This window comes from Nyctereutes procyonoides, unplaced genomic scaffold, assembly GCF_905146905.1.
Source record: "Nyctereutes procyonoides isolate TBG_1078 unplaced genomic scaffold, NYPRO_anot_genome, whole genome shotgun sequence".
Taxonomy (NCBI): domain Eukaryota; kingdom Metazoa; phylum Chordata; class Mammalia; order Carnivora; family Canidae; genus Nyctereutes; species Nyctereutes procyonoides.
Window position 1 is genome coordinate 30355460 of NW_026575126.1, and position 17711 is coordinate 30373170.

The window sequence follows — 17711 nt, forward strand, 5'->3', positions numbered from 1 at the left end:
ATGACCTGAGTCAGAACTCATTGTCATTCGGGAGAATTCTTCTTACCAGAACCAAAGAAGAGCTCATTTTATATATCATAAATATGCACTTGTCTTCCAATCAATTGCCCTATTTATCTTCCTATGAAAAGAAAACATACAGGAACCACTCTGTAGCTAGCTCAATGCTTCCTCCATGAAGCTGCTCTTGGGGTGGAGGCAGACATTCCAATGAAAAACAGTAAAGGAGAACATGCCAATATAAAGTCCCTGAAATAGAAGCTGGTTCCCAGTTCTTAATGAAGAAATGGTACACTCAGATAATTAGACCTCAAAAATGTGATAGCAAAGTTGAAATGTAGTAATCATTTCACTTGGAGGCATTTTCACATTTTCTTTTATGTGTAAGTTTTTAAAGGCATCAGCATAACACATCTCTTTCAGATGACAAGAACTTAATTAATTCCACAAAAGACAGAGATTTCTTACAAAGTCAGAGCAGTACAACTACTTGAGAATAAGACAGACCAAGCAACATCTGCCTCGGTAGGAAGTGACAATGGAAACTGACAATCACGGCATTTGGAAGTACAAATAAGGCAGCTACTGTCTACCTAGAATTCCAACTCCATCTATTGAGATATATCTATTCCTCTTTAATAAAAACAAAGATGGCTTTTTTTCACTATCAGAACTTTCAGATAGAAAGTTGAAAATGAGGCTAGGGAGCTAGAGATATTTAAGCAAAAACAAAACAAAACAAAACAAAAAGAAGAAAGAAAAGAAGACTAAACAAAATTTAATTTCACTGCTCTTAAAAGAATAACTTGTGGAAAGCCAAATCAGACAGCAATTCAAAGATACCAGGCCCTCTGAAAAAAAAAATGTTTCCCTCTATCATTCAGTACTCAAAGTAGTAACAGATATATAAACTTAATAATGTAATAGAAGTTCTATATTTGATAATTTAAAAAATTAAGACAAAAATAATCTTGACATATTTACATACCGCAGGTCCTGCTGGCCCTGGTGGTCCTTCAATAAGCATACCCTATAATAATAATAATAATAAAAGACAAAGAATCATTACTAGTGAAAGGATTCTAACCCCTAACCTCTTGTCTAAGCAGTTCTAACATAGCACCACATCATTGCTATTTTAAAAAGTAAATTCTCTATTTCTTCCATATAAAACCAGTTATGAAGAGTTTTGCATGGGGAAGGAAGAGAGTTTAAAATGACAGAACACAGTCCCTGTCTTGGAGAATCTGTGAACTTATCAGAGAAGAAATAAAATTCAGAAAAGTAATATTAAAAGGAGAATATGCAAAGTGCTCCCCAGAAGGACAAAGCAAAGAAATTTGATCAAGTTTTCCCTAGCACCCAAAATAATGCCTGGCACAGAGCAGGAATTTAAATATTTACTGCGTGAATGAAACAATGGAAGCTAAGTGGCACCTAAGCACTTTAATTTAGGGAAAGGAGAAAAAAGTCCAAGCAGAAGAACTGGGGATAAATATGAGATATGAGATAAACTCTTCAACAGACTAGAGAATAGAGCACTATTTCAGGATAAGAAACTCATTCCACAAAGAAAACTATTCTACTGCCAGAGACTGTTTCATCATTTAAAAAACTGGTTGTAGGGCAGTCCTGGTGGCTCAGCGGTTTAGCGCTGCCTTCAGTCTAGGGCGTGATCCTGGAGAACCAGGATCAAGTCCCATGTCAGGCTTCCTGCCTGCTTCTCCCTCTGCCTGTGTCTCTGCCTCTCTCTGTGTCTCTCATGAATAAATAAATAAAATATTTTTTAAAAATTCATTGTAAATTTTAAAAATAAGGGCAAAATCTTCTGGAAAAGTATTTTTAAATTCTTTGGTAAGTGACATGATTTCTCAAATTTTGGAGTAATACCGTAGATAGCCAGCAACGTCCTAATAGACATATATTTTTTTTTAACCTTTAACCAACCCACTCCCATTTAGTTTTGCAGTTTTTATGTCCTTGGAATTTCTGAAATGATTTTCATGATCTTGAGGCAAAAAGTTAAGCATATTGTCTTTAGTTCTAATGCAGTTTCCCCAAGTTGGTGATGAAGGAGAACAAGAGTAAAATTGCTTTTCCAGTAAGAATTTGCTTTTTACCAATATCTTGAATAGTAATAACATTAAGATAAAGATAAACTGTAAAAATCACTTCGGGAGTAAATTAAGATCTTTTCTTCAGTGGAAGAAAGGAAATGAATTTTAAAAAGAATATTTTCATATCATTACATGGTATTATCTGAATAGGCACAAGAAAGTATCTAAGTCAAATAATATATTTCAAATAATGTCAAGTTCAAGAAATTGAAGGAAGTTAGAAAAGCTAATGTCTGACTATGTTTCAACCACCAACATCTGAACTTTAGCAAATTACCTAAACTGTAGGTCTCGGTCAGGTTCCTTTGTTGTAAAACAAGAGGATTACAATAGAAAAATTTCAGCTACTATCAATTCCAAAATTTATGTCTCTGTATTTCCTGATTGATTGAAATATCACTTGCCAGAAATGGCCTCACTAACTCATTTATTTGTGGCACATTTTAAACTTCTGGACATTAGAATCTTTAATGGTAACACATAAACATATATAATAATTTAAAGTTGTATGATGGGTCATACAAAATAAATAATTGTACCAACCTTTGAAATATAGTCTCACCAATACTTACAGGTTCAACTACTGCTGGTTCTCCTTTCTGTCCCTTTTCTCCATATCCACCATGGCTATTTATCTGTTGAGTGAAAAATTCAAGCAGCCTGTCTTTAAGTAAATAAGGCCATTTAAGTATTTTTATAGAAAATTTAATCATCTAAGTGCATTTAAAAACAACCTATTAAAATGTGTTTTTTTTAAAAAGAAACCTATTAAATGTTTAGATACTGAAAATATAAAAAGGAAAACATAATGAACATTAATACAATTTTTGAAAGAAATTAATTGTTTCTTAAAGACATATTATAGAAAGATAAAGACATCTGTAGACCTCAATTATTATTCAAAGGCATAAAGAAAAAAGTGTCATCAAATTAAATTTAACAAAATAAAGGTGGGGGTGAGGGGTGGGAGAAATGGGTGAAGGAGGTCAAAAGGCAAAAAAAAATAACAAATATGGTACCATACTGAGCATCACCAAAAAATTTTTTTTCACAATTAAAAAAATCAAATAATCTAAAAATCAGAAATTAGACTTACTATCCAAAATGAGAACTATTTTAATCTTATCAATAACAAGACAATTTGAATACAATTCTATTCAAGACTATCCTTTCAAATGAAGACCAAGGTAGTGTAGGCCAAGCTATACTGCTGAAGATTCCCAAGAGGAAGAATCTATCAAGACATCCTAACAGTGAAAAATATTCACAATTTACATATGAACACAGCTTGTATTTTACACCTGAGAAGACATCAGGATAAATGTGAAAATACTCCAAAAATAAGACATACAATGACACAGAGCGTAATACTGACTTACGCTTGTTTCTGTGATATCTGTTTCTGCTGGAACACCTGGACCAAATTCTTCATTAGTGGGGCTTGTTGGTTTATCTTCATATTCTTTATATTCGTAAAAATCATATTCGCCTAAATCTCCATCTACCAGAAGGTCAGAGTCCCTGCCGTCTATTCCTTTGTTTTCATATAGTGTATCCTCAGAATTTTTCCTCTGGGAATCATAATCCTCTCCAGTTAGATATTCTTCAGTAAATACTTCTTCAACTGGATTTGGCTATTAATTTAAGTTGCAAGGAGTTGAAGAACATGAAGTTTACTGTTAGTAAAGCAAGGTAAGCATTTGCAATTACAGTTTGATGGAATGTGACGAGAAGCAATTTAAATGCTACTCAAGCAAGCCTGAAGGCCGAGAAAGATAGCCTTTCAGTATCATCGAAAGAAATATTTTTGTACATTGGTATGTACAAGGAAATATTGCTTTCAAAGTACTTTTCCCAATAAACTGCAAATATTCACATGGTTCAGCATGTGTATTTGCTTGTTCCATTGAAAAAATAAAAACTTGTTAGTCAATTTTATATTTACTTTATAGTTTAAGATTTGAATAATGAAATATGCATGATTATTAAAACTTTGCTTAATTTTTAAAGCCCACAGATCATTATGAAATACAACTGCTACCAGAAAAATTGACTAGCCTAATAGATTGGTTAATTTACCATGTAAATTTGACTTTCAATCACAAAAATAAAATATTAATGCCAATGTTGAGACTTATCATTGCAATTTTTATAGAATATCAAGTATATAAGGAAATATTTTATCACCAGATTTCTATAAAGCAAATACAGTATAAATTATATTCCTCAAAATTTAAGACAATGAAATAAAATATATCACTGTACAATCTCATAAAGAGTAGAGAATAAATGTACACTTTCAAGTAAATATATCAATAATATTCCCTGAGATTAAAAAACAAACCTAAAAAAAAACCTAGTGTACTTTCTTTTTCACATAAGTAATTCTTTATTTATAGCATAAGTCTAAACCATATTTATTATGCAATTTTTATCCATATTATGATTTTGATGAGGTTTAAACTAAATAATCTATCTTCTACTCTTCGAATTTCATTTTAAGTAACTTAATTTCTACAAAATAGTGAATCTAGATAACAGAACAGTATTGAATAGTAGTACACAGAATCATGTAAGTAAAAAAAGTGGCTAAATGATTAATTTAGCAATTGGAAACCAAAATAAAATGTCCAATAACCATAATATTTTTGTGTTCTTAGACAAGGAGGACATTATTTACAAGGGGTGCATATTATCCAAAATCCAAATATTACTATGTTCACAGTTCTGAACTAAAAATACTAGGTGATTTGGTTAGACAAATAGACATCTTGACTAAAGATAACCATTTCTGGAAAATGATTAATTTGGACTACATGAAACTTAAAATCTGTTCTTATCCTAAATATTATTCTAAAGTATGTGTTTGCATTTAATGCACCACTGGGTTCATTTGCCTCACTGGGACACATGTTATATAAATGTTCTTACAGGTAAATGACTCCGGTATTCTTCATACCCAGCATGACAAGTATTTCACAAAAGTAAACTGAATTGTACAATTAGTTTTTCATGATAAGAATGTATGCATAATATGAAATTCAGAAAGACTGGTTTATACCTGTATGTGCTTAAACATTTTCATAGAAAAGAATGAAAAAGGGTAAGATATATTAATTTAATCATAAACATATACTCCTAACAAGTTTGAAAATATAAATAGCTATTAAACTCCACTAAGACTACATTTTCTCAAGAAGTCTGTTGTCATAATAATGCATGTTTATTGGTCAGATGAAATAAATTCTAATTGTATCATTTCATGATACAATTTTCACTTTAGAGGAATCTCCTCACAGAAAAATCATGCTGTGAATACCTTTCATCACAACATGTTGAGAAGCTTGCTCAATCCAGGAGCAATCAAGAAAGTGATAGCAGCCAATTCAGTTTAATCAATTTGCATTTGCATGAAGCAAAGAGTCATGCAAAATCTGAATTGACTGATTGTCAAAGACCTGTTTCCAATAACAGTGAACCAATGCTATTGTTCCTCTTACCTCAGTAAGGGGATAAAAAGAAGGAACTTCTCACAGGTTATAGATTCTCCCAGAGGGAAGTGTATTAAGAAATATTACATATGTAAAAAATTTGAACAGGGACTTAATAGTGTCAATGACCTTACCTCATTTGGCCCAGATACATGCCTAGGAGCTACTGTCTGATAACTTTCCTCTGTTCCATAGTTGTATTCTTGAAAATCATCAACGATATTTGCCTAGTGATAAATTCAAAAGAAAAGCAATTATAAAAATGTAAAGTAATCCCAAACTGAGGGAAATCATGATTTAATTGGGTTATCAGATTAGCCAAATGAGCATTTATCTAGTTGGGTTAGGACAATGACTCATCATCAGAGATCTTCCAGCTTATCTAGGACAGATCTTGATTGCTTTTTCTTTGCTACCTTTACCCCTAGTTTGGCTTTTGCTGCTGCTTGATAACTTTTCTTCTTCTTGGACGCAAATTTTTCAGATTTAGGGGGTGTAAACTTTTTGGATTTTTCCTTTGAGTTAGTGGCCACTGTCCTCGTCTTCTTTTTGAAATTGGATTTCTTTTTCTGTAAAACGTGGTGAAAGATGGAATGGGAAACATAAATAAAGTGGAAAGGGAAATGAAGAGCATGGATGAAAGGAAGAACAAGCAAAGCAAAATGAGCAACATTCCTTCAGGACGGCTACTGTCAAATAAAAATCACAGTTATTGGTTCATAGAAATCAGGTGAATGAAAGGCTCATGACGAGTTTGAAGAACAGCGGACATAGGAAACCACGGAATAACAAACAGGACACCATACACAGAGGTGCTACTTTGTTTTTACCTCGGTTTGTGCTATTGTCTCCTCAGTTACAGTGGGTGTCTCTGTTACAAATTCAGCCTCCTTATACTCTGCTTCCCCATACTCATAGTCATATTCCATTATATCCTCAGGTGCATACTACATTGCAAAGGAAAAAATATCAGGCGACTTTGTTAGTTGCAAGTAATACTAACAACAAAGTGGTAACTGTCTTAACTTTTACTTGTGGTAAAGGTTAAGAGGCAAGGAAATGCTGTTATTTAAATGTTATTTTGTATTACAAGAAGTATTATACTTTCCTATACAGAGTATAATAACATAGGAGTGACAAAGCAGGTTTTTTAAGAGCAGAATTGTGATTAGGATTGTGATGAAACTAAAAATTTTGAATATTAATTCAAAATTAATTAATATTCAAAACCTATAGCTAATGACTTATTTTGAACACAGCAGTTATGTACATGGTCGCAGTGGTTAAATATTCATGTTAATTTTTATTTGTAAAAATTGTTGCACAAGGCCCTCTTTAAGAATTTTACTGTAATTTCAATGGGTACTTCCCCCTCCCCCATTAAACTACATGCTTAAAATTTAAAATATGGAGATTAGTCTTTCCACGTATGAAAGAATGTGTATGCTGTGAGTCGAAAGGGGAGAGGAAAGGAAATGCAAGGAATAGGAGCCTATACAGAATACTGAAACTAATGAAAGACTAAAATCTAAAATTTATTTAGAATCTCTAAATAAATCTAAATAAATTCTAAATAAATTTTAGATTTTATTTTTTCATTGCTAGAGATTTCAGATCAAAATGAGCACAGAATACTTGTGAAACATTAAAAGATTCAAAATTAGATCTGTCTCTGGTTAATACATTATTTTTGCTTTCAAAAATATTGCCTTTTTCTCTATCAAAAAAGCATAGCACTTAGACCTCGTAAACTAATGAAACTGAACTCACACTGGAAAATAGTATTTTATACTAGATCCTTCTGTATTAAAATAATTGAGTTGGAAAGAGGTGTGTTTCTTAATAGAGGGATGTACAAGACCGTCATACATATTGAATGACATGGAAAATAATGTAATACTTCAAAGTTAACTATCTCTATCAAAACTTTAATTTGTAAACAAGAATATAGCTATTGTGAAAATATATAAATCATCATTTTCACAAAAATAACTATAAATAAACCAAGGTCATGTATACATAAAATATTAAGCAGCAAACTCAATAAGCTGAATCTTTAGTATTTATATGCTAAAGGCAACCTATTTGGAATTCCCTCAGTATTATATCTGGTGAAATTCCAATTATACCCCAACTGGATTTCTTGGCATTTCAAAAATGCCAGAAAAGCCTTTTGATCTGCCAAAAAAATAACTGTTGACCATATGTCTTTTAAAAATTGTGATCACTATGCCTTCTAATAAGCTCTATTAACTATAGCAATGCAAATGAGTACAAATTTCACAGACCTATAATGAGACATGTCCAAAACTGATCCCTTGGCAACATTATACATCTGGCCTTTGATGAAATATTCTCACTAAAGTGAACTTTCTGGATGGTTCTGCCAAAGGTCATATTGAAATATAAACATAGACACGTCTTTAGTTTTCTTTACGATTGTCAAAACTCTGAATTAATTAAATTAATTCAAATGGATTCATAATGTTTTCTACTCATTAATAACTTCATTATCAATGAATATACATACAAAGAACTTCAAGAGAGCTTTATTCTAATTGAATTTGTACAGAATTTGGTAAAATAGAAAAATGCACATATAGAACACTGAATATTTATTTCTTCATGCCTCTGCAATCAAGATAGAATGCCAACTACTTCTAGGAAAGTTAATGTAGACATTATTAATAACATCATTAAATAAATAAAATGATTAAATATTTAATTTAGATACATATCAAAAAGACATTAATGGAGATTGAATATTGTATAATGAATATTTTTTTCTGTAGTTATGGTCAATCATGATGGAATAAGAAATATTAAATTTATATAGCTATTACCTGACAGATTGAAGTAAATCATAAAAAAGATTTGACAGTTTATTTTATGCTGTAGATTTTTAAAATTAAGCAGACTTTTCAAAACCAAGTGCATTTATAATGAGTTTTAAAAACAAAAGACAATAAGGAAACACACAAAGAGCAGATTTTGCAAATGCACAGTTTAATGCATCTTAAGTGGAGAATGGTATTCAGAAATGTATCAGTATATGCCAACTTCATGTCATGTTTTTGTTTTTGTTTTTTCTTGTAGGTGGAAAAATCTAACCTCCATAAGTTTCTCCTCTTTTTAAACTCTTTCCAAATGAAGACCAACCAGACTGGTCTTATCTTTCAGTTTTCTTAAAGATTCATTTATTTATTTTAGAGAGGGGGGAAGGGTGGAGGGAGAGAGAAAGAATCTCAAGTAGACTCCCCAGTGAACACGGAACCTAAAGTAGGGCTTGATTTCATAACAGTGAGATCATGACCTGAGCCAAAAATCAAGAGTCAGACACTCAACAACTGAGCCACCCAGGCGCCCCTGTTCTTATTTCCTTATTTAAACAATATCCCCTTGGTGATGGTATTGAGTTGATGTAGCACTAGTATACATGAAGCTTTATAATCTATTTTTGAAGATGATTCTCTATTCTTACTATGGAATTTTGGGGTGCCTTAAAAGAGAGAGAACTAGTTGTAATAAATGAGATGAATACAGGCAAAAAGACACGCAGTGATGGAATGATTTTAGTTTTAGTATGTGAGTATCCTAGCATTAATTATAGTGTGTGAGGAGATAGGGTCTTCTAGCAATGTCAAAATCTCTTATTTAATTTGTTAGAAAAATCTTTGAGAACCAGAATATATGATAAATATTAAGTACAAAAAAGATTAAGGTAATACATATGTGGAAGTCAGTTGTTTTTTAAATCTCTCTATAAAATATTACCTTACCTTTGCTTCACTTTCCTTGTTCACTTTTTATTAAAAAAGAATGTCATTTGCTACTATGTATAAGATACTATAGTTTGCATAATATATTAATAAATAACCATATATAGATTTCACATTTAATTTCTTATAATAGAATAATATAACTTGAGAAAATCCCCAAACATCATAATTTTAATATTAGTTACTCTTCTATATAAACGGTGTTGTATAGGTTCAAATAGAATTAAAGTTTGATGATATTATGACTATATTCAAATCTAGCTACATTATGCATTTCACTGTATAATGAGGATGTGATGTTGTGTAACAATAGAATCTTAAGAATGACTTAGAAGAGGGATCCCTGGGTGGCGCAGCGGTTTGGCGCCTGCCATTGGCCTGGGGCGCGATTCTGGAGACCGGGGATTGAATCCCACATCAGGCTCCCTGCATGGAGCCTGCTTCTCCCTCTGCCTGTGTCTCTGCCTCTCTGTCTCGCTCTGTGTGACTATCATGAATAAATAAATAAATAAATAAATAAATAAATAAATAAATAAATAATAAAATCTTAAAAAAACAAAAGAATGACTTAGAAGATGTTATTTTAGAGGGTATGAGCTAGACAAAATTTAAGCTGTCTTAATCATACTTAAGTTAATTTGGAAAAAGCATACCTGAGTTAATTTGTAAAGAAATTGATACATCTATTAATTCAAATTAGAATAATGAGTATGCAATGCCACGAATTTATTAATGGAAAAGTAAGTGCTATAAAGTGTGACATGTATGGTCAATGCTCTATACTGTATTTTACATTCTTTATTCACTGGAAATAACATCACTCCCTATGTCATACAAGAAGAATATCTGCAGATCAATTAGTAAAATGCATATTTGAAATATAATGACATGTTAATGGCTAATATAAGGACCAATACTAATATAAGGACTGTTTACTAATTTGGTTAACCAGTTTATTTCATAAGTGTACAGAATGGTTTTAATATTGAAGTATCAATGTAATTTATGATAGGGAAAAAACTTCATTGCAACACAGTCAATAATAGAAACTGGTAAGAAATGCTATATCCATTATAGCATCACCCAACAAGATTTCCATGCAGTTTTTATTAAAGCAATACATTGTTTTTCTCTTCAAATTCCTACTAAAAACAAGTTTGACTTAACAGAATGTTAAATATACATTATCAACAGCTAATGTAGAAAAGGGCAAATTTGCTTTTAAAATTTACGTTTTTATCCAAATTAAACTATTTTGCTTTAAAATAACTCAGTTTAACTGACATGATAGCATTAACGCATTGTAATAAAACACCTCAAGGCGATATATTAAGAAAGCATACCTTCATTCTTCCAAAAATCAGAGCCATATCTGTTGCTAAAAAGAACAAAACTTATCTTTCTTAAAATAGGAGCAAAATAAATCTCAGCAATCTCAAACATGTATAACATGTATAAATGTTACAAATTTTAATACTGAATCATCACATAATCTCTAAGGTGTAAAAGCACTAAACCTGATGGTATTTTACCTATCCTCTTGGAATTCACACACACACACACACACACACACACACACACACACACACACACAACTGTTTAAATAAATCCTGAGGGGGAGGGAAAAAAAGAGGCACTGGAAAACTGTGGAAAAAGAAACACAACTACCCAACCAATTTCTCTTTTCTCTTTCATATTTGCTTTTCTGTCAGCTTCTTAAGACTTTATCCTGTTTTAAAACAAACATTAATAATAAGTCATGGAAAATATCAGTGCAATAGAATTCAAGATCATACTTTAAAAAGTGATGTCAACAAATAGATCTCAAGTGTTTAGATAGTGGTTAGTAGAATCCTAACCGAACTCACATGCAAAAACAACAATAAATTAAAATAAAAGATAAGATCCTAACTTCTTGTAAATAGTCAAGCTCAAAAGATGGCACCAAATAGTACATATAGAAAGTAAGAAGAATGTTATTTGAGCTTTTTTCAAACATAAAGGCAGCCTTGATGTTTTCAAACTTCGAAACCCCTCTTCTAAAACTTAACACTCTTCACCTTGAGGGAAAAAGAACCTAAAAAAAATTGTTTTGCTACCAACTAAAGACTAAATTCCTTCCAGTTTGCTTGTTTTTTTTTAATTTCCAGAAGGTCCACATCAAAGGATTCTACTAAAAAATCTGGATCAGAGTATACTATGCTGTATTTTTTTTTGGGGGGGGGGATATTCAATTCTGAAAAAAATGCCATGGCTATGCGAACTTATTTTTTGGTCTGAAAGAGAATAGGGTCAAATTTTATTATGATAAATTTTCTTGCAAAAATAGCCGGGAAGAATGGCTTCACACCTGGATTTCAAATAAAGTGATATAATATGAATCAAAGGACACGGATAGTTTTAATTATTGTATTTAGATCATACTGCTTTTCATTTCATTGCTCTTTATATGAAATTTTGTGGGAGAAAAACAAAACATACATATAAATGTAGCATAGTCCTGTAAGAAACAGAAAAAAAAAAATTCTCTCTAAATACTCATCACAGAAAAAAAAAAAAGAAAAAAAACCTAAAAATTTAAAAAAATAAATAAATAAATACTCATCACAGCCTGAAACACTAAGATAACTCTAATGTCACTTTTTCACATGCTTGAATTGCCAAAGCCAAGTACACCAGAGGATATGTCACCTTATCTTGAGTCTGTTAATTATTTTACTGCCAAGGGCAGAAATACAGCTTTTCGATATTTATGTTGCAGAAATATAGCTTTTAGATAAATATCTTTTTCTCACCCCCCCCCAAAAAATGAAATATGCTTATATACACAGTATACAAAGTGAGGTATATCTATTTTTAAGAAGTTTAAGTAACAGAGTACTGAAGAGGAAAAAACACCAAAAATCGTAATCACTTCTTCCTATTATTAAATAGTAAAACACTATTAAATACAAAGTATAGTGTAATTAAAATTGAATAACAGAAACAGTCTCAAAACTGCAGGACTAGGTCCATACCTTCGAAATGAGAAAACATGCCCTATCTTATGATCCTCACCTCATCAATCTGCGGTTCCTGAGCCTGAGCGGCCTTGGGCACTGAAGAGTCACAGTCTGGACTATAATGCTCACAGTAGTCATATGCTGCTTTGGGGTCACCTATGATCAGCAGCTGCTGGATGTCACCCTGACAAAATATAAACATAGGTATAGTCAGTGTATTTGGATATACATATATTTAGAGCAAGAGTTACCCAAGACCATGAGTATTTTATTTTTAAATACCTGAAGAACTATCACTTATATTTCAATATTAAAAATAGTCTTATAGAACAAAACAAACAAGGGAAAAGACAAAGAGTCAGAAAAACCAAGAAACAGAGTCTTAACATAGAGAACAAACTGATGGTTACCAGAGGGGAGGGAGTGGGGGGATGGATGAAATAGGTGATGGGGATTCTAGAGTGCACTTGTCTCGATGGGCACTGAGTCACGCACAGAATTGTTGACGCACTATATTGTACACTTGAAACTAATATAACACTGTATGTTAACTATACTGGAATTAAAATTTAAAAATTAATAAATAAACAATAGTCTTATAGGATTAAAGAAAACTCATAGATGTTTTACAAATCAGCTGTTAACATTAAGCAGTTATTCTATTTTTCTGTGGTTCAATCTTTACTATATGCATCCATTTGTTAGAACTTGATTTTACTCCATCACAGTTTATATTGCATAAAATAAGACAAGTGAAAGGTAAATAAAAAACTGATATAAAAGGTAAACAAAATTTAAAAACTGTAGATACCTAAAGATAGTAATATATTTTCAATGTTAACTGAAGTTGTTCAATCAAATTAAATGGAATTATTATTATTAGGTAAATTTAGAAGAGAATTTTTAAATGAAAATATAGATCCTACTATTGTGTTCTGGTAAAGGAGTCAGTATCAAAAGGAATTCCTTTTTTTTAATTTTTTTTTTATTATTTATTTATGATAGTCACAGAGAGAGAGAGAGAGGCAGAGACACAGGCAGAGGGAGAAGCAGGCTCCATGCACCGGGAGCCCGACGTGGGATTCGATCCCGGGTCTCCAGGATCGCGCCCTGGGCCAAAGGCAGGCGCCAAACCACTGTGCCACCCAGGGATCCCTAAAAAGGAATTCCTACTTATAAAGAAATGCAGAGGTCAGAGAAATTCAAATTATGAATAAAAAGGCATAAATTTGCTATACTTTTATTAAGAAAAAATGGAGCATCTAAGCATACATTAAAACTTACTTATTTGATTTCTGCATAATCTTAATAAAAAACATTACAAATAATTAGTAATAGGGTTATCTAAAGAGTTTAATTTCAGGAGATTCTGGAAACTGGTTCTGGAAAATGTATAAACAAGAGAAAAATTATAACATTTGAATATTTCTGAATATTTCTACAGAATCTAATTCAACATGAAACTAGTTTCATAGAAATCCATGGGTCATGCCCATTTTAATTCAGAATTATACTCAGGCCCAAAAGTACATCTGAGTTAATATCCAATTGACATAATGATTTGAGTCCTTGTAAGTTTGAGCACATAAGTCTGATTCACAGAACTTCTGCTAGCGTTTTGAATAATTTCAAAGTTATTCCAGTTTTTCTGCATGTCGTTAACAGAAGTTATATAGCCTATATAGTCTAATGAAGTTATATAGCCTATAGAGTCTATAGTCTATATAGCCTATATAGTCTAATGAAAATATAGACATTAAATTTTAAAAAGTCTCTAACCATGAATACTAGGAAATAATTCCTAGTACTTCTGTACAACAGTTGTTTAGTCCTTTCATTCGGACACTCAAACAGTGCTTTCACAAACCATAAGAGATTCTTAACTATAGAGAACAAACTGAGGGTTGGTGGAGGGAGGTAGAAGGGGGATGGGCTAAATGGGTGATAGGTTTAATCAGAGGACCCTCTGATGAGCACTGCGTGTTATATGTAAGTGATGAATCACTAAATTCTACTCCTGAAACCAATATTATACTCTATGTTAACTAACTAGAATTTAAATAAAAATTTGAGAAAAGCTCATAAAAACTCCAAAAAACACAAGTGCTTTAAAAAAGTGCATTAGCATGTTAGTATGGCCAGGTAACACCCAAATAAGAAAATACTTTATTACCCAGTAAAACCTAATAAAATAAGACAGAATCAACAAATATTCATCTGAAAACTATAAGGTTTATAATAGTCATACTATTATTAGTATTCCAACCTCAAAATTGTTTATTTCTACATGCCATGAGGCAATATAATTAACCAATAAAATTAGATTGTTTTTGAGATATTTTTTCAAGATTCTTTTCTGTAAATAGATAGGAATGTCTCTCATATTTCTTTTATGTCTGCTGATTTTAAACATGCTCACAGTGAATTAATGTAATTTCTTAAAAATTTTTATAGAACTTCTCAAACATTAATTGATCAGTTTAGAACACTGAGTAGCCACAACTGAATAATATGTAAATAGTTACATAGTTAAGTAAATGGATAATAATAAGCTACAAAGATAATTTTGAATACACAATTTTTCATCCTGCTGTTAAAAAATAATAATGATGAGGAATCATTGTACATCTTGAGTGCTGACATCATTGAGGGTTTCAATTAAAAGTCCTGACTCTTGATTTTTCTCCCAACGTTGTCATTAACTATGTGGCATTATGCAAGTCACTTAACCTCATTCCTCATTTGTAAAATGAATATGTGTAGATGGTATCTAATGTCCTCTCCAGAACTCCAGAATTCCATACTTAAGTATAAGAAATATAATGAACCAAGTGAAGCGGTTGCTTAAACAGAAAAAAAAAAAAAAAAAAGCTGCCTATCTTATAAGCATATGGTATTTTTAAAATAGTATATTTTTTAGAAGAATGATGGTTTTCTAAGTTCTTACTTGACTTCATTAAATGGAATCCTGCCAATCTTTCCACTATAAATTCTTATTTCAGGTGTTTAATATTTAGCCATAAAATATACTACTGGAAATAAATTGAAAAATTCAGTTAAAAAGCTATTGTATAATTTTCCCCAGAAGACATTTTACAATGTTTTATGTTAATCATAGGACATGTTGTGAGACAGTCTGTAGATAAACAAAAACACCCTGACAGGTTGAATAAACTGTAAATATTTAGATTCAATAGTCATAAAAATTTCCACAGGTGGAAAAAAGTGAAGTTACCAAGTAATATTGGCATCTGCAGCATACAAACCATGAATAAGACATCCTCCTCCCCTAATGATCTACGAAGCCAAAATTAGAGTTGATGCAATTACCTTGCTATCTACAGCTGTGTCAAGTAGGCCTCAACAGTAGTATTTGTGTATAGACAGGATGAGACTAAGGTGGAAAGCAAAGCAAATGTAAGCAAATGTAAGAAAGTCAAATGGCACCTATCTATAAAGATGAGGTTCTTTTAAAAATCATATGCATTGCAAAAAAATCCTGCTACATTTTTATCAGGACCAATTTAATAAGTAATAGTATATCTTCCTTTTAAAACTAAAATACAGGGGATCCCTGGGTGGCTCAGCGGTTTGGCACCCACCTTTGGCCCAGGGAACGATCCTGGAGTCCCAGGATCGAGTCCCACATCGGGCTCCCTGTGTGGAGCCTGCTTCTCCCTCTGTCTGTGTCTCTGCCTCTCTCTATATATATATATTTATCATGAATAAATAAATAAAATCTTTAAAAATAAAACACAATGCACATATTATAATAATTTTTGTTGTTTGTTCTCTATTTTTGTTTATGTGTGTGTGTCTCTCTATACAGCCTACCTATGTCTATTTCAGTGTAATGAAAAAATTACAATGTGCTCTATGAAATACATAGGTTAATACACATTTAGCTTTTTCCTCCAGGTATAAGCAATCAGATTTATTGAAAAAATGGGGTGTAAGAAATCGGTTTAATGTCTTAAAATCAAATGTCAATGTGTCGATGTTAAGTGTCTGATTTTTCAAAATCAATTCCTCATCCAATGTAAAGCCAATCATTGCTTGGTTTAAGTCAGTTCCTGACCTAAATATTCACTGAATTGAACACCATAGGAACCGATTCCTAAGAATGAGCAATGGAAAATTAAGCTGTCATCAGATTCAATTCGCTGTGACCTATGAATGGATTTTGTGCTTGGAACATAATAAAATTACATGAATGGTTGAGGAAATTCAGGTATAACCAAAATAGTGAAGGAAAGGCTGGATCAATGTTCAACTATAATTGGTCAAATAAAGAGATCATTTTTAAGCAGTATAACTATAAATAGTCTCTCTTTAATGCCAGTCTAGCAACTAGTATCTATACAATACCATGAAGTTTTTAATTCCACTCATAATCTCAGAAGACTTAAACTCTTAGTATTAAAATGTGGGTGTTCTTTATATTCTAAGAGAATGCTATTATCAGGAAAAATAGACTCCAAGCACCTATTAACCATGTACCTTAGAAAATTTCATAAGTTTCTAGAATTAAAAACTTCATCTCCCCTAGTGCTGAAGTAAATCGCACAACTGGAATCGTGTTTTCTTTTTTTAAGATTTATTTATTCATGAGAGACATGGCGGGGAGGGGGCAGAGACACAGGCAGAGGGAGAAGCAGGCTCCACGCCGCGGGAGCCCGACATGGGACTCAATCCCAGGTCTCCAGGATCACGCCCTGGGCTGTAGGGGGCACTAAACCGCTGAGCCACCCAGGCTGCCCTGGAATTGTGTTCTATAAAATCATCTAGACTCCATATTTCCCATAGCACATTCTTGTCTCCATTAACTTGAAACATGCAGGTATTTCAATGGAAATGAATGTTTTTATGAAACGCTTCTTGGAAAAATCTTAATGATATATTATAAGCAAATATGAGTTATCCTGATGAAGAAGATGCAAAGAAAAAAAGCACTAAATAGAAAAAAAAGATCTTAATTAAAACTTTAGAGGCATGAAACCACATGACAAAGTCAGAGAATTAAGCCATAGTGCTCCACAGTTTGAGGGAAGGCCCTATGTGATGATAATGAGTAGAGAGGGTTGAGATTAGAAAGAGGTAAAGAGGAGGAACAATTTAAGGAAAACCTTGCATGTGAACTGAATTCTAGAAGTTATGGAGTGTCATTCAGGGATTTTTGAACAATAGAGCAAATGGGCCAATGCTGTATTTAATGAAATCATTGACAACATGGGGAAGAATGATTTGGAAGCCACCAGTTTGGAAGCATGGGAATCTGTTAGGGATCCATATAGTTAAGTACTCAAAAATTAAACCAAGCAG

At 32.1% G+C, this 17711-nt stretch overlaps 1 protein-coding gene across 2 annotated transcripts in view; it reads right to left on the bottom strand.

The window, feature by feature from the left end:
- The window catches only part of COL11A1 (collagen type XI alpha 1 chain), a 196897-nt gene that overhangs the window by 122671 nt on the left and 56515 nt on the right, over positions 1-17711 (bottom strand). Inside the window, exons 5-10 of one of the 2 annotated variants that reach the window (XM_055340297.1) lie at positions 12445-12573; positions 6025-6177; positions 5743-5835; positions 3497-3751; positions 2690-2752; positions 989-1030 (exon numbers count right to left, since the gene is read on the bottom strand). In XM_055340297.1, coding sequence (XP_055196272.1) covers positions 989-1030; positions 2690-2752; positions 3497-3751; positions 5743-5835; positions 6025-6177; positions 12445-12573 — 735 coding nt within the window. Of the gene's footprint in view, positions 1-988; positions 1031-2689; positions 2753-3496; positions 3752-5742; positions 5836-6024; positions 6178-6438; positions 6556-12444; positions 12574-17711 lie in introns of both variants that reach the window. The other variant, XM_055340296.1, reaches the window with a different exon arrangement.